General features: G+C 37.9%; 6 protein-coding genes across 6 annotated transcripts; 2 read left to right on the top strand and 4 right to left on the bottom strand.

The window, feature by feature from the left end:
• Positions 1–1,850: 1,850 nt before the first annotated feature.
• On the bottom strand, positions 1,851–2,668 carry CBG15984 (the record flags this gene model as incomplete). Its single annotated transcript, XM_002643326.1, has 5 exons — positions 1,851–1,918; positions 1,967–2,057; positions 2,230–2,337; positions 2,407–2,548; positions 2,595–2,668. The coding sequence occupies 5 exons, from the start codon at positions 2,666–2,668 to the stop codon at positions 1,851–1,853; spliced, it is 483 nt and encodes a 160-aa protein (XP_002643372.1).
• Positions 2,669–7,114: 4,446 nt separating this feature from the next.
• Positions 7,115–10,201, top strand: CBG27460 (the record flags this gene model as incomplete). The annotated part of the gene is made up of 9 exons (XM_045238917.1): positions 7,115–7,178; positions 7,221–7,379; positions 7,799–8,083; positions 8,133–8,471; positions 8,515–8,724; positions 8,776–9,183; positions 9,231–9,519; positions 9,601–9,993; positions 10,042–10,201. 9 exons carry the CDS (start codon positions 7,115–7,117, stop codon positions 10,199–10,201), a joined length of 2,307 nt encoding a protein of 768 aa, XP_045099826.1.
• Positions 10,202–10,572: 371 nt separating this feature from the next.
• CBG15986 lies at positions 10,573–12,465 on the bottom strand (the record flags this gene model as incomplete). The annotated part of the gene is made up of 6 exons (XM_002643327.1): positions 10,573–10,844; positions 10,907–11,282; positions 11,332–11,688; positions 11,735–12,036; positions 12,081–12,356; positions 12,405–12,465. The coding sequence occupies 6 exons, from the start codon at positions 12,463–12,465 to the stop codon at positions 10,573–10,575; spliced, it is 1,644 nt and encodes a 547-aa protein (XP_002643373.1).
• Positions 12,466–12,959: 494 nt separating this feature from the next.
• On the top strand, positions 12,960–13,519 carry CBG15987 (the record flags this gene model as incomplete). Its single annotated transcript, XM_002643328.1, has 4 exons — positions 12,960–13,017; positions 13,062–13,182; positions 13,234–13,323; positions 13,369–13,519. The coding sequence occupies 4 exons, from the start codon at positions 12,960–12,962 to the stop codon at positions 13,517–13,519; spliced, it is 420 nt and encodes a 139-aa protein (XP_002643374.1).
• Positions 13,520–13,643: 124 nt separating this feature from the next.
• On the bottom strand, positions 13,644–14,118 carry CBG27459 (the record flags this gene model as incomplete). Its single annotated transcript, XM_045238915.1, has 2 exons — positions 13,644–13,961; positions 14,008–14,118. 2 exons carry the CDS (start codon positions 14,116–14,118, stop codon positions 13,644–13,646), a joined length of 429 nt encoding a protein of 142 aa, XP_045099825.1.
• A 155-nt stretch (positions 14,119–14,273) lies between these two features.
• Positions 14,274–21,324, bottom strand: CBG15988 (the record flags this gene model as incomplete). Its single annotated transcript, XM_002643329.1, has 31 exons — positions 14,274–14,408; positions 14,457–14,543; positions 14,590–14,709; positions 14,757–14,893; positions 14,941–15,257; positions 15,305–15,443; positions 15,490–15,655; positions 15,702–15,791; positions 15,848–15,989; positions 16,034–16,122; positions 16,345–16,389; positions 16,438–16,603; positions 17,487–17,602; positions 17,652–17,765; positions 17,811–17,904; positions 18,151–18,323; positions 18,374–18,430; positions 18,481–18,537; positions 18,583–18,636; positions 18,683–18,796; positions 18,842–18,978; positions 19,246–19,343; positions 19,391–19,463; positions 19,985–20,071; positions 20,115–20,256; positions 20,299–20,388; positions 20,435–20,579; positions 20,623–20,711; positions 20,761–20,862; positions 21,023–21,121; positions 21,169–21,324. 31 exons carry the CDS (start codon positions 21,322–21,324, stop codon positions 14,274–14,276), a joined length of 3,630 nt encoding a protein of 1,209 aa, XP_002643375.1.
• Between the last annotated feature and the right edge of the window lie 701 nt (positions 21,325–22,025).

The following is a 22,025-nucleotide window of genomic DNA, read 5'->3' as shown; positions in this document are numbered from 1 at the left end:
CTCCTAGCGAGAAAGCTAAAAATGATAACTTTAAAAATCAAAGTGATTCTTAAATTTCAGCAATAGAGTAACCAAACTGCAAAATTTCAAAATTTTCTGATTACTTAGAAGATAGCCATTATCTCCATTCCTGTGCAAGATATGAAAATATGCTCAACGGATAAATTATTCATCATAATATGTATCACCAACATTTTATCTGCTGACACCTTTATAATAAAATCGAAAGAATTAAGCTGCAAATCGGCGGTTTGGGTGGGCGTCTATTAGAGGGAATACGGTATTTAGTGATTAAACAGGTTTACGAAAAGGAGAAAAGTTTACCGTAAAACCTGTGTTAGAAGAGCCCCCTGTAATAGAAGGGCCTCCGTAATAGAAGGGCCAAATGTGAAGAAGGGCCCCTTCAATATTTGTTTTGCATTTATAACATTTCCGTACGTTTTCATTGAAAAAAAATCCGGAAATTCCGAAATTTGAAACATATATGTTAAAACACTCCTTTTTGGTGAAAAATATGCTACATTTTAGTGAAATTGATAGATTTTCATAAATTTTGAACAAAAATTCGTCGAATTTTCGGAGTAAAACTTTTGGGAAAAAAGCCAAAAAATAGAATGAATCTAATCATCTAAGTTCCTCTAATCAGCTAATCATCTAATCCTCTAACCCCTACTTAAAGGGCTCCTGTAATGGAAGGGTCCTCCGGAGGTACCTTGGAACAATAGAACGGCCGGCCCTTCTACTGCAGGTATTACGGTATGGGACGCTTTTGCTACATCGAAAAACTACTAAACGCCCTAATACTGCAAATGAAGTGATACCAAAAGTGAAGTTGAAAAAGAGCTACAAGCAACTAATTTCAATTTTCGTCTCGTGAAAATGTTTTTTTCTTCTCACGAGGTTGCCGTGGGCCTTGCGTGTATCCAAGATGAATCACAGAGTCACGAAACGGGAAATGAAACAGAGAAGAAAAAAAGGCAAAGGGGTAATTAGTCGTAGACGATGACTGAAGTGAGGGCTTTGCAAACTATATATGCTTTGAAAAATGATAAAAAAGTTGCGGAAAAACTTGAGCTCGGAAGAAAATAGACAAAATAAAACCAAATATCTGCAGAACTGTGGATGAGACACTTTTTCGAAGAACCACGCGAACGCCAAGCGCATGTGCAGAATGAGGAAAGGCAGAGAAACAGACAGAAAAGAAACAAGAGAGGGGACAGCTCGATCGCGCAACAGTATATGCAAAACTAAAAACGTATCGATTATATTTTGGGCGACAGGCCCCTAGCTGTTCTCTCTTTCTCTAGAGAATGGATGGAACAGCGACGCATAAGCCATTGATTCTATGTGGTATCTCAAAAGTCTCCGCACGGAATGTTGTTGTTTTAGGAAATCCGAGTTTTCTACCTGGACTAGTTGAGCTAGCTTGACGTGTACTTCATTTGGATTCATTTTTCTCTCATTTTTCTGCAGGAATTTGAAAACAAAACAATTGGAAAGTAAGGTTTATTTGACAAGAAAAAGGTGTACGAGAGAGGCGGGGTTTAGAAAATGGATTTTTCGAAAAAATGAGGAAATAAGGGGGAGGGGGGATATACTCGGAAATTATTGAAATGGACTTCACATTTTGATGGACTTAAGGTATGCCGGGTTGGGATAGTGAATTGAGAAAAAAAATGAATAGCTGGAAAAATTGGAGAGGTGGCGTGAAAAGATGATGAATAATGAGAACAAACAGGGGAAGTGGCAATAGTGGATTAAAAACGTAAAAATATTTTGGGACATGGAGAACAAGATAATTAAAGAAATGAAGTTGGGTGGTTAAATTTAATGAATAAAAAAAATAAAATTTATAAATACTTGAGTTCCATCGGCCCACTTTCCGCCAATGCTCCGTTCATTTCGATGATGTAGGGTGCTGAAAAAATTACTAATAACTTTCGACATTATTCCTAATGAAACATACCAACAGGCGGAGATGGTGGAGCTGGATGATTCGCAATTTTCGATCTCTTCTTGCTCAATGCGTGCCGTTTCTTGAAGACGTCTTTGGCATCCTGAATTTCAATTATACTCTTTTTTGATTGGTAATTGAAGACTTACTTTAACTTCATTTTCTGGAATCCACGAGTTCCACAGTGGGCAGAACCCTTCCATTTAACCCTTCCATTTAATCAAATGGAAAATTTTACCATTGAAGATTTTACCATTGAAAATGGAAAATTTTACCATTGAAGATTTTTCTTCAATGGTCTTCTCAATTTTATAATACCCGGATGTCCATTTCGTCAATGGACTTTGTCGGTGTCTGTACTCGTCGATGACGGCCCGATAATCCTGAAAAATGATATTGTGAACTATAGCTTCCAATAGCACTGCATTTGAATTTCTAGAAAAAATGCCTACCCAGAGCTCCGCCTCGTTTCCCTTGAGGGTCCTGCCATCAGCGGTCTTGATTGTGAAGACCGGGAACCCATCGGTTATTTTGTGTGACCTCACGACAGCCGTCGAGCCCGAACCGTATCCGGTAAGGCGGTCGGTAGTTTTGCTGGAATTAATGTAAATTTGATATTCGAGTGTGTTTTTTCTCTTACCTTGCTCTTGTCGAGCGTCTCACCCACCAAGAGGGGGTAGAAGAAGACGAAGTTGGAGTAGAAGAAGAAGACATAGCCGTTCTGCAAAAAATTAAGTTTATGATCTGGTGGTAAGATGTAGAAAAACGCGGTAATTCGATGAAAATTTGCATGTTTCAATGGAGAGAAAATCGTGAGGCGGGAGTGTGAAATTTCTTATGGTTTTTCAACTTTTTCGCAAAATTTTTTTTTGCAAAATTACTCTACGAGGCCTAATTTTTTCATTATGATTTCTTTATGCCATCCTAGTTGATGGTCCAAAAATGGCCTAACTCGGACCGATGAGGTTTCTAGGCCGCCAACATTTTTTCCCTGGAAAAGCACGACCCAACTAATAAATAAATTTTTTAATACCAGATGAGAAACCCCATAGCAGATGAGCTCTCTATAGCTGACAAGCTAGAATAGCAGACGAGCAAATACCAGAAAAACTGATGAGTATTTGCCAGAGAAAAGGGGAGAAACAGCAAAACTAGGAAAGGTAAGTGAGCGAATGGGATCCTCGGACTAGGGCAGACTGAGAACATAAGAAAGGGCGGAGTTCCAAAAAATAGAACAATGAGCGGTTATTCCTATGAGCAACTACCCCCTCATCAGCTATCTTTTGAGAACTTATGGTGCGAGAAAACATGCAAAACGAAAAAATGAGCATTTGACATGTCGGTGATTACAAACGATTTTGATAATCTCTTCCCGGGGGAATTCCCAGGAGAAAGATTACAGGGGTCCCACTCTAAACTGTTTGTTTTTCATTATCCACGTCTATTGTTCTCTAACTCGCACCTTACTGACATGAGACAGGGTAGGGAGGGTTGGAAAGTTACAGTACACACTCTGTTAGGGTGCTACCCGAATCATCAACTTTAAGCTTTTTTATCTCGCTTTTCGTGTGAGATAGCAGAAAGAGTTTAACTGCCGAAATCTTTATCATATTATCATCAATATTTGGTCAGTTGAGCACTTTTTGATACATTCTATAGGAAAAAAAATGAGGTATGTGGGCTCAAAGTTGACGGTTTGAGTGGCCTTAGGGAGAGAAGTTTGGAATTTTCCTAAACGCAATTTCAGAAAATTCTTTTTTTTCATATTTTCACATTCCGGAAAATTACGTACCACAAAAAGTCTGCAAAACGAAATTGACGTTTTATAGAAAATATAAAAGAATTAACTATTTGAATGTGGTTCTCACAATTACCGTAAACACTTAAATAGAAGGCCATCCAAACCGCGAACTTTGAGCCTATATATCTCGATTCCTGTGAAATATATCAAGATGTGGTCAACTAAAAAAATTTTCATCACATTACTACAAATATTTTGTCTGTTGATTACTTTTTGATATCTTTCATAAGAACTGAGATATATGAGCTTAACGTTAAAGGCTTGGTGGCCTTCTATTAAGATGTTTACGGTTGGCGTGGAAGTTTCCGAAAAATGAAACTCAACAAATTATCTGATAGAAGGGAAACCTTGACTTTATTGGAACTCATCAAAATCAGAGACTGACACACCTAACTGCCCAAAACTAGATGCTAAATTTTTGAATATTTTGAAAAATAAGACGTTTTCAGGAATTCTGAATACCTTAAAACCTGTAATAAAACTTTCCTTTCAAGTTTGAGCTAATTTTTCTTGATTCCCATGCAAGATATGAAAAAAAATGACAATTGGTAGAATGTCTGTGATATCATGAGAAACAATTTATCAGTTGACAACTTTTTCATATCTTTGATAGGAACCGAGATACATTGATTCGAAGTTAGAAATTACCGTAAAACACTAATAGAAGATACCCCAATGTTTGCATTTTGAGCACATATATTTTTGTTGCGGTAACTGATATCAAAAAGTAGTCAACAAGCAAAATGTTGTTAATGTTATAATAAATATTTTATCAGTTGACAACTTTTCGATATCTTTCACAGAAACCCAGATAAATCGACTCAAAGTGCGAGTAGTGGGTGGCCTTCTATTAGAGTGTTTACGATAAGGAGCCCCGCCTATCACAGGTTTCAAATTATGTCAACCTTCGACAGAAAGTCCAAAAATTTCTGAAGAAAAAAACTATAAAAACATTCCAATCGGAATTTGATTCCGAAAATGCTCGGAATTTTTGGAAATCTTGGAATTCTGAATTCCATAAAACTTCAAATACATTTAACAAGTACCATAACCTGTATCTAACAAGTACCATAACCTGAGATTTTTGTGAAACCAGGAATCAAACGATTATTGAGATTCCGAAGAAAGGAACGAAAAAAATAAATTCAAAAGAGAGGATATATGGAACTGTGAAAATACATGCGCATCATTTTTCCCTACAGTAAGAATTCGCAGAACAAGACTAATACAGGACAAATGGCCCTAGGAAGCGTTCAATGAGTAGAGCTATGAGGGACGAAAGCTAGAAGGCTGGGAAAGAGTACGGTGAGAGCAGGAGGGGGAAAAGAAATAGGAAAAATCTGCCAAGGTCGAGAAGACATGTAACTGTAAGCTAGAACTCCTCCCACACACGAAATAAGGGTGGAAGAGGAAGGAAGCATATACCAGACGCCCAAAGCCAGACGCACTAGCATGATATAGTACAGGAAGAGGAGAGATAGTATAGGAATGGAGAGGTCAGGGGTGTACCGAGAGGGAAGTGAGCGATATGAGTGTGATGTGAGTTGAAATGTGAGGGGCCAGTGAGGGGTCTGTAGGAAGACTTGGCATCAAAACTCAGATTAATTCTACAAACGCACCAACGATTCTGAAATCAGTTTTTTGGTGGAGATCTCAAAAAACGTGAATCTTGTATCCAATAGAAACGCAACAAAATCGCTAGATTTATTTTTTAGCAATTAAATACTGGAAGTAACAGGAGGAGTTTGTAGAGTTTGAGTATTTTGCGTTTGCATCAACGGCGAAATGAGAAAACTCAAAAAGTGCAAAAGTACTGACCAATCTAAACAAGACGGCTAACGTTCTAGAAATGATAATGAATAGAAGAGAATAACGAATTGACGTACGAAGATAAACGATTCAAACGGAACAGAGAGCCCCGGATGGTGTAAAGAAGGGTGTGATATAAAGTGAGAGCGAAAAGAAAGATATACTAATGTAGAGAGACCGTACGGTGATTATGGAGAACGTTAAGGAAATGGTAAATTGCTATTCCAGCGAATTGCATAAGTGGTGAGTCACCGGAGCCTTTTCCACCATTCTGCGGGAGCACACCCGCGACCTCGCGGGAACACAATCAGGAAGATGTGAAATGTTTCGTATCCGGTCGACATTATATACTTTGTCCGGCAGGTAATTGAACAATCAGTCGGCTAGACGTTTTGAAGTTTCATGGATAAAAATTGGTTCAATCCCTAAATGAAGATCCAATATAAAAAAAAAGATCCATGAGTTGAAGATGCCAATGAAAGTTGAATATGCAAATGAAAAATTAGGATATCTGAAAATGACGCGAAATATCAAACGAGAATGCTCTTTTTTCTCAAACGCCATTTCTATTTCTCGTTAGGATAATTTTTCTTTTTCTACCACACACCATACTTTACTTTGTTTTGATCCACTGAAATAAATAGAGCGTGAACACATTCATGGTCCAGAATTTCACAGTAGATCCAAGTTGTCTGTTGCTACAAACACTTCACTCCTCTTGCCGTTAATTTTTCCGAAAATGACAACGTACTAGTTGAGATGTCATTTTTTGGAATACCAGAAACAATTTTCTTCAAACCTAGAATATTCTCTTGCTTGTCAGACATGTGAGCGTTGTTATCACAAAAAATCGTTGATGAATTTCTTCAATTGGCTAGAAACACAAACGAAAATGGATTTTTCATTGGCGACCTCATTTTTGTTTTTCAGATTTTCAAAGCGAAATTGAAAATTTTCTCGAAACAATTATGCTATTATTGAATTCCGACCCATTGTGTTTGCTTTAGGACAATTTTGTACGAAAACATGATACGAAAACATGATATTTAATCTGAATTTTGTCTAATTTTCGATTAAAAATAACTTCGCTTTTTCTCCATTTCACTTCGCATTGACTCTTCCAAATAGTCCGTATTGCGCAGCCAACTCGATTCAAATATCAGCGGTTCGCGCCATTTTCTATGGAGCGCGTTTGCTTCACACCGCACAGTTTGCGAGGCCGCGAAAGGAACACAAAGAAAAAAAGAGAGAGAGACGCAGAAAAGAGGGAGACGCAGACACTAAAACTAGTGTGCGCGGCAAATTATTATTGCGCGGGAGATTGCCCAGTAATTGACCCTTGTCGCTCACTCGCTCAATTGTTTCCTCATTCTTATTGTTTTTGGTGGCCCGGTTCGATTTCTCCGGCTGAATTGCTTGTGATGTGATATTTTTAATTACTTTTTCGTTCTCGTTTTGAGTTTTTGGCATTTTTTCAATACTTTTTTTTCAGTTTCCCAACTTGGAGTAAAGGTTCATAGCTTCGATAGCTTTACCAGCAATTTTTAAGGATGACCAATCATCAATCCAAGTCTTCTAGTGGTTTCGATGGAAACGGAACGTTCCACGCAAAAGGTAAAAACAATTCTAGATTTTCTGTAATTTGACATTTTCCAGATTGCAAGGAGGATGGCAACTACTTCCTCGACTACAACATTCAACGTCAACAGAATGGGAATCGAGAACACACGTCCAGTGGCACTTCTCGCAACGGCTCGAAATATTACGGAGAAGATGGACGCCAGCCGCCACAATTTGGGGCCGGTTGGAGCAAAGGTAAGTGAATTAGCTTCCAGCAGGTAGAACGACGGCTCCGAAACATTTTGAAAGTCGACAATTCGAAAGAAAAGCAATTCGAAAGCGTGAAGTTCTCTCCGACTGAAGATTGACTTAACACTAGCAACCTGACATTTCTAGAGCCGTTTTCTGCAGAAAAGCTTACTAATGACCGTTTGCGAAGTGTCCGGTACAAACGATGCAAGTTGTACAGTTGTTATCGTTAGTTTGAAAGTTATGTTGTCGATTTGAAATCAATAAAGACAATGTCATGTTTCCGAATCGTCTCTCTTTCAAAATGCCAACTTTCAAAAATTCCTGGAGCCAGAATGACACCTAACGAGCTTGATTTTTACTAGAAGAGAAAATCATAATTGTCTTGTTTTCCAGACAAAAATCAATAACAGTTTTGTTTTCAGCAAATGGGCTTAGATCCGAATCGACTGCATCAGGAGAGGATCGACACCCAAGTGATGGATTCCACCGTTCCCAGTCCAAGAATCGTGACCGAAGCCGCCCACGCGAATTCGGAAGAGGGTGGAGTGTTGAGAATTGTAAGGAGAACGACGGAGGGATTCCAATGAAAGATGCTCAAGGCCACGGTGCCAGTGACTCAGGAAACTGGATCCACGGCAATGTAAAAGTCGGATCGAGAATGTTCGAAAAGGATGGTTGCCCGATTGGGAATATATCATTCCATGAAGGTAAAAAGCGTTTTAAAAAAAATATTCGATCTCTATTTTTGATTTCTAGGTGTTCACAGCGGTCAATACGAGGCTCGTCAACAACGGACCAGCTCTTATCAGCGGTCTGAAAGCAACAGGACTCGTGTGAAGAGTGAGTCAGCGTACTCCAACGCGACTGGAAGAGGAGCCAGTGAAGATAATTACTACGGATACCAACAAGAAATGGGAAACTACGGCGTCACGAACTATCATGTCGGCAAAAAGGACAGCTACAGCGCTGCCAACAAGTCCTTCAATGCCCAACCAATGACCAAGACTCGTGAAAGTTCAGAATGTGATTCGCGCCGCTCGTATTCCAATCATGCGGACGTCTCGTATGGATGGAACGAAGGAACTGGATACAAAGGTAAAATAATAATTCCCATTATCAAAAATTCCTACTTTTTCAGGCCGCCTGGATAGTCTGGAGTATCATCACAAGAAGTGGCGCTCCGTTTCGAGACATGCTGGGGACAACTATCGAAAGGAGAATCATCCAAGTTCTCATCAGATGGACAACCACTATGGCTACCAAGGGATGCCTTCTGACGGTCGTAGAAATTCCCGCAACAACTCTCACAGCAGCAACGGCTCCAGACACTATTCGCATGGCTACAACAGTAATCATTATTTTGCGAACAAGTCCTTCCATTCTCATTGATTTTTTTCAGATCAACATCATGCCGGCTCCCATCACTCGGGATCTTACAATGGACCAAGCACCGTGAACAGTCGTGGCGGACAAGCTGCATTCTCCAAGTCGGCTCTGGGCCATCCGTTTGATTTGCACAATGTTGTTAGTGGGGATTGTGAGGAAAATCTTTGGGTGACACCGAGTGAGAACGACGCCATCACTGACTGTGTCTATGAATCCGAGCTCGATGACGACGTTTTCGAGCAAGTCGCTGCTCCTGATGCCGAACCCATCGCTGACGTTAGTCAATTCGTCTACCAGAATGCGACTGTGGATGATTACACTCGTGCCGATTCTGAATCCACCGACACCAAGATCCAACGCAAGTTCGATAAATGTTTCGCAGAACTTGAATCTGAATTTGAGGAAGTCGAGCCGAAGCGCTGTGAGCCATTGAGAAAATATTCTTTTTGTAATAATTTGAACTTTTAGCTACCCCTTGCCAAGTTCCAATGAGCTGGAATGTTTTCAAGTTTGGAGGAGATGTGTATGACCTCACGGAGATAGGAACCGAGTTTGACAGTTCTGACATCAAGGCCGACTGGAGAAAGCCAATGACATATCCATACTACTTCAATGGGGATGGATGGAGTGACGGAGCCATTTGGGCGCTGACTCAGCTGACTCAGCTCACCAAGTCGCATGACAACTTGTACGCCGAGAGCGCCAACGAATGGAAGGACACCGAATTCAATGCGAACAAGCTTCGTAGAAATTCTGAGTAAGTCGTTTTCAATAGTCACTTCAGCGTAGAAAATACACATTGCCGCTTGGAAATTATCTAGTTTCTATTAAATTTCAGGCCCTACAATCTGCGCCCTATAGTTCACAAGACCGGTACGGATGTGTCGAATGCCGGCGAGTATCGTCAAGAGGTTTCGATTGTTGCCGATCCGACGTGGAGACATGCTACGCGGTTGCCGAAAGCCACTTTCCCTGATACTGCAGAACCTCTCAAGTATGCTGGAAAGTACTTCGCCCACGACGGTGTCGTCTCGGAGATGCCATTCTTGCACATTCAATGTGGCATTGCGAAGTATAGGTCGCTGTCAGGAGCATTGGTCCCGATGCCACCAAATTTCCAATTCGATCTCATCCCAACTCGTACGCATCCTGTCGGTTCCATCCCATCAGGAATCTATCAGTTTGTCGCTAAAAATAATCCATTGTACAAAGCGTTCAAGTCTTCTAATTGGTGATTATTCAGTTGTGTTATCTTTCTCAAATCAAATAATATTTTCAGCATCCAAAACATGCAACGTGTCTACAACAACCAGCCTGTTGATATGCACAATCCCACGATGGACGTGTTCGATAGTTTCATGGCTGATATTCGTTCGGATATTGGATCTGGAAAGCTGGTGACTCGTGTTGCACATGTCGCCCATCAGGCCAACGTCTAAGCCAACACTAAATATTTTCTATATTGAAAGTCAACGATAGATTTTCAAATGATTCCTGTGCTATAATTGGTTTTCACCCGTGCCAAAACACTTCATACCACTTATTTATCTTCACCCCGAGCCTTATCTTTGCCCCAGACCGCAATAAATTGTTTGAGTGGAAAAACCTTTTGTTTGGTATAGTTGATGACTATGGATTTTTCTGAAATTTAGAGTCGATTTTGATTCGACATGATTTTTCGGGACCTCATGGTAGGTGTTACTTTTCTATTAGCGCTTGATCAGAAAATTATTATACTATTCAGCGATGCTCGGCTGTTCTAAAACGTCACGGTTGCGAAATATTCAGTTTCAAGAAAAATGAATATTACTCATTCAAAAATAAGAAAAATCAATAAGACAACGGCGATGTTCAAATAAATGAAGTTTGGAGGATATGAAGTGCTCCCTTCTGGCTCGTCGTATTCATCTTCATCACTATCTTCTATGGATGTGAAGTTCCGATCCCATGGGTTATTCTGAGTTACAGTACCGGGACCATCAACCGCGTGAGAAACTTCCAGAAACTTTGGAACGCCTTTATACACGTCAATGTTCAATGGGGTGCTGTCATATTTTCTAACCAAGGTTGTCGTGTCGTCACCTGCAAAATAATATTTAGGCGAAAATTCTATAATAATAATAATAATAACAACGAAAACAAACCACAGTTTTGAAAATTGTTCCCCGTTTTAGCCTCTTTTCTCCCTTTTAAAATAGAACAAGTGTAGATATCCATTGCCAGACTAGGATTATTCTCAATAACACAACTCTCTCCGCTTTCGACTCCTTGAAAATTGAACATGACAAAAATTTCATATAGTCCTGAGTTATTGAAAATGTGTATGGGGATTTTGTTGTCTCTAATAGATCGAACTTTGATGAGATTCGGCAGCATGTTTAAAGTTCGTAATGAGCTATTTGTAATCGTGAAGCTTCCGAATATATATTCCACGTAGAATAGTTTATAGGAATTATCAAAATCGAATTCCTCATCGAAAACCAGATCTCCAACCAAAACTTCACATTCTTCCGGTAAATTCTGAAGAAAAATGTGATTTCTCGAAAGAAAAAAAATAAGAGAAATTTACAGCTAAATTGGTCGTATTCCCAAGTTGACACCATTTCGGAGAAGTTTCATTGTTAAAGCAAACAGTAATATCTAGATTTGAATCCAGAACGACACCAGCATAAAAATTGGACAATTCTTGTGGAGTGACGCAAAGCTTAGGGTTGTCACGGATGATTAGGTATAGGCCATCTCGTTTTGCATTCATTCCCAGGCTAATAAGATTTGGATTGTTTTTGATAACAATGCTATAGAATACAGTGGAGTGATAGGGATCACTATCAATACTTTCGATAGAGCGCAAGAATGATAAATCGGAAAAGAGTGTTTTCTGAACAGACAGACCCCCATTGATTCTAGTGACGTTTGCAAAATTTTTCTGGAAATCGAAAATCAAAATTAAAACCACAAAACTTTTGTATCACCTCTAAAACGCCAAGATCCGAGTTCTCATCAATTGTCACATTACCAAATAACATCCAGCAGTTTGAAGGCATTGTAGCTATGAAGCTATTGAAGTCTCCAATTATTTCGCACCCACAATCAGCCAAATTTCCTGATATCTTTCTTCTACTGTTGTATATTGCAATAATGCCATCACAATCTTTTTTGAGATCCAATTTTGGATTATTAGTGATTTGAACACTGCTATAGCAGTAGGTGCACTCCTTGAAGTCAAAACCAAGGCTTGTCAAATTCCGATTGTTTGTAATTTCAACAGAATTCACTGAAAAAAATCAATACATTTTAATTTTAACTGAATCTCATAACCTGAATCATCCAGATTAGACACAAACAATAGTTGCAGAAAAGACAAAGTTTCCAGATTAGTGTTGTTCACCCGAACCCCGTACCGAAATGTGTCATACTTTTGAAAAAAAACTGTTAGCTCTCTTATGGAGATTTTTATGTTTCCATGGATATATAAACCTTGTCCGATTTCAAAGTCCGGATCTGTATCCGGTAGAAACATAGTCGATTCGTTTATATAAATGTCATAATAGTTTTCAAATTCATTGAACAATCCAGGATTTTCTGGTGGACCTTCTAAAATCATAAGAAATCGGATATTATCTTATTCAAAAAAAAACTCACGCTCGCGGACCGCAAAATACACAGGGAGAAAAAGAATGAAAAATGTGAAAATAATTTTCATCGTTATTTTTTTAAAGAATGAGAATTCGAGAAAACGAAGTTGTCGAGCAAATGCAAAACATGCCATTTAAAAAGCGACATTTCAAAATTTCGTGTAATTTAGGACTTGGTAAGGTCTGTGCGATATTAACTGAATTTTTATGTTTTATACAACTCTATCATATGATTTTGGAAAAAAACAAGTTTGATGGAATTTAGAAAATCATGAAAATATTGGCTTTTATGACGGAAAGTTTTCTCCCTCTGAGTTTCTCCTCTAGATGAATATCACATTTCAAAATGTTCTGAATTGAATGTAGGATTTATTTAGGAAATTCTGAATAAACTTTTACTGAAACGCTGGATGACACATACCTGAAAACAGAAGAAGCAAAAACAAAACGATATCATTTTGTTTGAAAAGAAAATAATTCACAAAGGTAACATTGTGACTCATAGAAAATGTCTCATAAAAAGAAGCAGGTACCGTTTCAAGAAACAGTTTTTGCTGAAAAAATGAAAACAGTTGCTTTGGTTTTTATTTTATCTGCTATTGGACTCTCAGAGCAGTTGAGTAAGTTTAAAACTTGAATATTCTTGAGTGTTAACGTATTTCAGGAGATCCTCGATGTTTCCCACCCACGAATATCTATAGAGCTCCTGATTGTGTGCCTGATATTACCTCGGAGAATCCTAATTTTGATTGCCAAGGAGGTCATTTTGTGAGAACTGCTGGAATGTTTGTTGGCTCCAATCATTTTTCGTTAGTCAAAGAAAGATAATTTTTCAGAAGCATGCCGTGCACCGCAGACCACGATTGTATGGAGAACATGGAACCAAACGAGTGGTGTAACTCCGAAAGAAATGGTTTTCAGTGGGCGTAAGTGAAATATGCCGAGGTTTGAAAATGTTTTAAATTTTTCAGAGCAAGCGGATGTCACTGCGACCTGAAGCTTAAAACATGTATTATGCAGAGATTTGATAGAAACTATAATGAAATTCAGTGGGCCTTCTGTACACCAAGGAATCGATTCAGGTGTGAAGTTTCGGATCATTGCTCACCGCCCAAGAACTGATCAGAGTGACAATTTTTTATTTGAGTAAATAAATCATTATAAACTTTGACAAGTGGTGTACAGCAATATTATAGATTGATAAAAAAAAACAAAAAAATTTAAAAGAAGAACGAAATCCCAAAATTTAAAATTTGTTGATTCTCTTGACTGCATCATTCCGATGATCGAAGCATGTGTCCATTTGGCGAACGATCAAGAAATAAAAAAGACAAATCAGAGCAGATATGTAGTGTAGAAGATCATGCCAATCCAAACCAAGCCAATTGCACAAGCATCTTTGATTCAAAGTTCGAGATTCCGCTGGCGACCAAGGCACGTAGGCTGGCAATAAAAAAGTAGAGATGACGAACCAAAACCCAACAGAAATAACAAAGAAAATTATTCCTATAACAAGCAAACATAGTTTCTTGCGATTTTGTCCTTTTTCTGCCATGTGATATAACTGAAATAGACGTTTGTTATTCAAATTTTTTACATTATCCACTTACGTTTATTCCAAAGTACCCAATGAAGTAAAGGCAAAAATCACATTGAAGAATTCGAAGTGTAACAATGGTAGTGTCGAACCATGGCAACCAGAACAATCCATACAATGACATGAAAAAGGAATTTTAAAGTGTCTTAATGTGAAATTGTTTTGGGTATCGACTCACCAGGCACATATGTTAAAAATAGAAAAAAAGAAAAATATATGAATCCTTTTCGATACTTGGGAATCGATATCTTGCATCGGTGGAGAATTCGCTTCGGTTCTTCAGTCAATTAAAGACTGTTGACTTTCAGCTCCGTTTAGATTCGGCTCCTCTCCTGTTTCATTACTTGCTCCTACAGGATCAGCACCATCTCTTCCAACAATAACAGCATCGACCGTTTGCTGATCATCAACTACCTAAAAATTGAGAATATTTGAATAGTTCAACGCTTCTTATAAATTCACTTCTCCTGCTGGTTGATATTGCTGGTCAGCGCGTGGAATTTGACCTTGTTGACCGTTTTCCTGTGGTATTATAGGATGCACATCACCCTGAAATACTTTGAATATAAACTCGAGTTTCATAAAACTCTCTGACATCGACTACTTTTCTCAAGTAAACATGCCCATGGAAGAAAGAGAATATGCAAGAATAGATAAGAAGAATTGCGATCACCAAAATCACTGAAACTCTGTGCACCCACGTGTTCTCCCAAGTCTGAAATTTATGAATTTCAATTATGCTCCGAAAACTTCATCTTCTACCGTATCGACGACTATTCCAAACATCAGGAGCATTGTTAAACCGCTGATGAAGTGGTAATGGTAAGGACTCCGTCCGTTTCTTATGGAGAATAGTACAAACTTGGCTTCCAAAACAGTAATGACCATTGTGATTGTAACTTAAAGGTTCATAAATTTTAAACTATTTCAAAATGCTCAAACTTACAAAGATGGAACGAATGCTTTTGTGGACAATAGTTCATCACTGTCCAGAAAATTCCCGTTAACATGACACATGTATTGAGGGGCAGGAAACGTCGCCAATAATTTCCTTTTAGCGAGAAAGCAATCATAATCCAAGAGACAAAAAAAATACTCGATGCACTGAGCATGTTGTTGGCAGCTCTAAACGGGCCCCATGGAACAGCACACTCAAAATTGAAATTGCACATGTCCGTGTCTTTGGCAAGATGAGAATCATAGTGCTTAACAACGACGATGAGTGCAGTTGGAAGGATAGAGAACATTCGAGAAAGTGATGTACTGAAGTTAATGGTGATTATACTGAATTGTTTTTTGCGTAAACTAACTTCCACAAACTGTTATCAGCATTCCTGTCATCTCCATTGTAGTTGTTGTCCTTGATGTATAAATACCAGGCTATCCAAGTTCCAAACCCAAATAAGATGATAAGAATAAACAAAATGAAGAGGAGTGAGGGTCGATTTGCTGTAAGTTGCTACAATAGGAAAAAAAAGTAAGAGTATGAACTCACGTCGAAATGGCCTAATTTGAGCAGTAACGTTTTTGATTCGAAATTGTATCTCCTCAATATCATAGTCATCAGCATTCTCATCATCATAACAATGATTTGTTCTACAAGGGCCACCTATTGGAAGAACAGAAAAAATGATATGAATATCCTCTCCAAAGTCTTGTCTCTGGAAAAAATTTCAGATTATCATTTCCCCAGCAGTCAAATCTCACGTTGACTGTTATAAATGACTTTTTCGTGAAAGTCTGATGATCGTATGAATCATACAGCACGACTTGTCCTTCGGTATCGAAGACGGGACACTATAAACCGATAAAAATTTTTTCGTTTTTGATTTTTCCCTCCATCAACAACTCACATCCGCTTTCTGCACCGTCACTCTTCCGCACAACTGGTCCGAAGAAGAAACTCGAATAGCAACCTCATCAACAAACTCGGGAAACGAAAACCGATAAAAAACTGGTTCGGATGGTGACAAGGCAACTGAGATTGGCGTCATACTGTAAATAAATTATTTTAAAAAGAAAACAATTATTATTCTTACTTGATAACAAATCCATGAACCTGTTTGATTTTCAAATCATAACGGGCTGGAACACTGCTAGACACGGATACCAATACAGTATCATTGGACTGAAAACTTAAAATTTAAAAATCATTTTTCACAGTTACAGTATACCTTTGTCAAAGTTTTTGCTTTTAGATTCTGATCCTCGCATAGTGTCTCAGCGAGGAAAAAATATCCTACAGAAACGCCATTGTACGTTTCAATTCGAGAAAATCAGAGGAATTGAAGGCAAAATATAAACACTTACATAAGTAGAAAGGTATGATTTTCCTTTACTTAGAACCAACGAGAGATTTGTCTTTGGAAACTAAAACTGCACGAACTGCATACGGCTGAAAAAAAGAAATGTTCAAAAAACATGAGAAACGTTTGTTATTTACCCTTGAATCATTTGCGGGGGTCTGAACTTCATACAGATTTCTGTCCAGATTACCGTTTGTTGTCAGATTACGGTAGAAAGTGTCAAATTGTATGATCGTTAGACCCTTTTGAGCCAAACATGATGGAACTACGAAAAATAGGAAGACCAAAAGCGGTTTCATGAAGCTGAAATGATTTTTACGGATAACTAGCTTATATAAAATGCAAAAAACGTAAACAGTGTTTATGGAGTACTTAGTGATAAGACTTGGGTTAATCACCACTTGTGTTAAATTCATGTAATTTTTGACCATTTTGATGGGTCTTAAAATTGTGGTTAAACACTTTTTGCACCGCTTTTATTTCATTCATTTTATAGTGAGGAAGATGGGCTTTTAGTATGTTGACAAAATCACAATGTTATTATTGTTCCTCATCAAGGTGTGGTTCCGCCCTTCATCAAACCGGCTTACGGTGGAGAACATACCAACGTATGATAATTTGTATTCGATTTTCTACCGGGGAACTTCTCAGCAGGGTTCAACCATTCCAGGGTTGTTTGTTCATTGTTTCCATCCTATGAACCCGTTTCTTCATTTCTTGGGTCCGCTTGGCTCCGCCCACATTCTTTGTCTGTCTGTTAGTTGCGGTACTAATAAAGGTGAGCAAATTGAACTTTGGACCCACAGATAGTGTTAGCAAGACCAACAATGTCCCAATTAAACTGTAATGACTCAGTTCTTAAAGATGACTAGTTCATATAAATGCAAAAAACGTAAACAGGGTTTATAGAGTACTTAGTGATAAGATACAACTTGTGATGACTTCCTGTGATCTTTGACCATTTTAATCGGTTTTACGATAGCTTTAAATACTTTTCGTACCATGCACATTTTTAGAGGATGTTCGAACGAAAACAAAAATTGTTCACTGTACATTTTATTTTAGTCATTCGTCGAGGTAGAAAACATCCGTACAAAAAGAAAAAAAAATCATCAATGCTTAAAAAGTTCGGGAAGGTTCGTTCACTTTGAACGCTTGATCAATTTTAGAAACAATTAAAGGGTACAAGAAACAAATTGCAGCAGTCACAAAATGAAGTATATCGTGCCAATCCATACCAAGGCAGTAGTGATTTACGGAGAAACAGGTTTTATTCAACGTGCGAGATTCTGCAGGGGACCACTGAAAAACATGTTTCTATTCTTTTTCAAAATGTTCTGAGCCAACTCACAGGAACAAATGCTGGCAGATAATATGCACTGATTATTCCCCAAGCGATGATGAATAAAGCAAAAAGAACCGTCAACCCGTAGAAGGATCTTTTGAATACCTTTTCGTAAGAGATCTGAAAACGTTTTAATATTGCAAAACGGTCTAAGAAAAATCTCACTTTGTTCAAGTAGTATAACAAGAAGTAGATTGCAAAGTCCGTTTGGACCACTCGTAGAATGATTACAGAAGAATCGTACCAGAAGAAGATGACCCTAAATATCGTATATTCACTAATAAAAGCCCACCCCAAGATGTCAACGTTAAGCTCAATCGTCTCGATTCCTGTAAAAACTATCAAAAATTGGCCAACTGATAAAACATTTGTGATACAATGATAAATAATTTATCTGTTGAGTAATTTTTCATATCTTTCACAGTAACCGAGAAAAGGTTTTACGTTTGAGAGTCTCTTAAAGGGATTAAGATAATCACAAAAAGTTGAAAAAAAGTCGACCTACCAGAAAAGAATGTTGATCAATCCAGAAATCAAATAGGCCTTCTTGAAATGCTTTGTTAGATTTCTACGTACTTCAGGATCTTCTATTTCATCTACAGGGACCAAATTCTGTCTGCTACCATTTCTTTCAATTTCTGCATTTTGCTCGGTTTCTACTTCCACTTCGACAACGTTCTGAATACATCAATTTTTTTTCTAAAATGTAAAAAAAACAAATTTTGAACCTGTGAGCTTGAACCAGCAACATTACAATTCAGTATCACCGAATCTTGTTCTGATTCCTAGAAAACCGGACTTAGTTTGAACATTCAATTTCCGAAAAAATACTCACAATTGCCGGAATTACCACAGCTGGAGCGTTTTGAGTAACAGGTGTGTATTCATTATTCTAAAAAAAACTCTTATCAGTGATTCAGAAATTGTTTTAACTGACCACTGGTTCTAGTTGATTAGAGCTTGACTGGTGCATTTCAACAATTTCAACATTCTGTGATAAAAAATTATTTTTTAAAAATCAAATAATTAACTCTCACTCTAATTTCATCTTCAGTGACTCCATGAGCATGAGAAAAGTAGAAAACGTAAAGAGCCTCCACACACAGAATTCCTACATGCCAGACGTAGCTCCAGAAGTTAGGTTCAATGTTCTAGAAAAACAATAGTTATCGATTTTTTCGAACCTCACAACTGACCTTCTCCAATGCATGAAGTGTCATTAGCATCATTGTGAGGCATCCGATAATTCTGTAATGCTTGATGTTCCTACCATTGCGTTTTCCGAAAAGTAAGAGTTTGGCTTCCACGATTGTCATTAACATTGCCAATGTGTCTGAAAGTTTTAGCAATATCTCCTAGCCCTAACTTCAGTGGTTACAAAGATAGAAGGTGTGTTTTTGAGGGCAAATATTCATCAGTGTCCACAAGAATCCGGTCATGAAAATCCAGGCATTTAATGGAAACAATCGTCGAACGCGACGAACACACCAGGACACCCAGAAATTGATTAGAGCTACGACAGCGATACTTGAAGCACTCAGCATATTATTTGCTGCTTTGAATGGTCCCCATGGTATAGCACACTCGTAATTGAAATTACACATATCCGTGTCAGAGGACAACAAAAATTCTGAATCTCTTAGCGAAACAAGAACAACGGCAAGAGGGATTACTGTATAGATTTGGGATAGTGTGTAGCTGAAATGATTAGTTGTGTTGAAATAAGAGAAAATGACTGATCTTACGTCCAAAAGTGTGTGGTTCCATTCAAAATGCTATCCTCGTCGTTTTCATTGTTTTCGTCGTAAAGCAAAATTGCTGGAAATAATTTTATTTTTCAGTGGAGTTTCGGGCATTCACTGGAGTCTGGAGCTCGGCTGTTATGTTTCCGATTGAGTAGAAACTTTGGAGGGTGTAAAAAAGGCCTAGGGGTTTTCGTACTGACAACGTAAAAAAACAGGTGTTTTTCAGAAATCGACAAAACAGACTATTTTAGCGATTTTTCATTTTCCAGGGTGGTGTTTTCATTATGGCACGGGTGGCAGAGATAATTTTGTTCACTGTAGTTCTAATACTTGAGAAATACTTTATTTTTGGAATATTTAGGTTTTTTGGGATGATCAATCGAATGGCATTAGCCAGTTTTCTCCACGTTTCTATTTTTTCTGAGAACCTCAAAATTATGACGCGCCCTGTATTATTGACAGGTACTGTAGGCATGCAAGTTATAGATAAGCTTAATCAAACGGAGTCAATTAAGGATGAGCAAAAATGAGAAAGGAAACGGGAAAGTGTGACGTAGATAATCAGAAGATTGAAAGATCAAGTTTCGACACTACCATTGTTCTCTGGCTCACCTAATCCAGCAGCAACACCTAGCAACACGACAAACAACTCCAAAAGCATATAGATTGATGTCTTGTTTGCTGAAGAATCGATTTCAGGATTTTATAAAATTTAAGAGCATACGCTGGAATGGTATCACTTTCAGTTCCATGTGTTTCCATGCAGTCGCATTTTTAGCAATCGGTGGTCCATTCTTCGATCGACAAGGTTTTTCCACAGGCAGCACTGATGTTATAATATGAATATGGTCACCGAAATCGGTCCTCTGAATTAATATTTCAATTTTTTTGAACCTCAGTCATCTTACCGAAACTATGATATAACCTTTCCTAGTAATGGTTTGGTGTTCATACTTGTTGTAAAGGACGACTTGACCTTCGGTATCAAATACTGGACACTGTAAAAAAGGTTGTTAGGTGAAATCTCAAAATTAAACTAGAAACATCCGCTTTTTGAATAGTAACTCTTCCGCAATGATCGTCAATTGATCTGACTCGAATGGCAACTGTATCCAAACCACGTGGAAAAGAAAATCGCGAAAAGTAGGGAGCTATAGGTAACACGTATTTTTTTACTGGGTGGCCTATTCTGGATTGAAAAAAAATTAGAGGCTATTGTATTAATTTTAAACCTCAACACGTAGCCAAAGTCAGGCTCTACTAATAACATGAACTGTGCAGGAACACTGCTAGAAACCGCAATTCGAACAGTTTCATCTGTCTAAAAAATGTTTGATTAACAGTTTAAGACATTATGTGTTAATTGTTACCATTGTGAAAGTCTCATCTTTTAAGTTTCTCTCTTCGCACAACATTTCACTCATTTCAGGAAACCGAGTTGAAATTCCTTCGTATGTTTGTGTTCTTGGAAGCTGTAATTTTTATGTCATAGTGAAATGGTCTTGTAAAATATTTTGCTGTGGGAAAATCGGCTCGAAAACGTCTAATAGCATGATAGTCAGTGTCGAAATGATCCATTCTAAAACGACATTTGAGTGGTGGTACCAAAATTGTTCAAAAAAAGCAACGCACACTTGTTGTCAGTACAGAAGCACCTCTCATTGCGGTCAACGAAATCGGATCGTCGATCGGGCGTTCTTCGTTCGAAAGAATAATGATAACTCCAAATGGCTGAAAAATAGCAGATTACTAATAATAAGAAAACAACAATTCCTTACTCTGGTGTCATTAATAGGTATCATTTCATACAAAAGTGGAATTAGATCACCATTTGTTTTTCCTTTTACTGTTTGTTTATATCCGATTTTTGTTATATTGAACTGACTTGAAGCTGTTTCAAAAATCAGTAATACAGAAATCGCAAAGAGAATCATACTTGGGTTATACAAAAATCTGAAAGCATGCAATTTAAAAATGAGCGAACTGATAGAACATGAAACTGATAAGAAGTTGAAGTCATGGAGAAGTTTAAAACGTGTTTATAGTAATATTTATTTATGCATGAGTAATAAAAAATGACTCATGATAACAAACGCGTGGGAATCACCAACACATTTTCTTGATTTTAAAATTAGGCTTTTTCTTTATATTTTTTTTCGTTTATTCGAAGAATTTGAAGAAATAAGGAGAGATGGGAACCGGAGAAAGAAAACGGTTAAAAACACAAAGCTAAGAAGGACTAACGCGCAAGAGTTAGTCCTAATGTGGGGAAGGAAAAGAAAGGTAGTGGCATGATCAAAGGGATGGGGGCAAGTCAGAAACGGGTAATCGAGATCTCAAGAAGTTTTAGGAACATCTTTCTTGACGTCTTTTTAAGATAAGAAAATTAATGAAGCAGGCGAAAATATCAAAACAGAATATTCGAAAAAAAAACTCATTGAATCAAAAATACTGTACCGATAAATAAGTTACCAGTCAAGCTCTAAACTCTTGGAAATGCCAAAGATCAACTGGAAAACACGTTTTTGTAAGACCGGTACTGTATATTAAAAACATCTTCTAGGAGAATGAGGAATATTCAAACTCTTGTGCAAATTTGCTTTTCCTAGTATGAAAAAAAATTTTGCTCATCGTC

This window comes from Caenorhabditis briggsae, assembly GCF_000004555.2.
Source record: "Caenorhabditis briggsae complete genome, chrX, whole genome shotgun sequence".
Lineage (NCBI taxonomy): Eukaryota > Metazoa > Nematoda > Chromadorea > Rhabditida > Rhabditidae > Caenorhabditis > Caenorhabditis briggsae.
The sequence above is the reverse complement of the archived record's forward strand: the minus strand, read 5'-3'. Positions and strand labels throughout refer to the sequence as shown.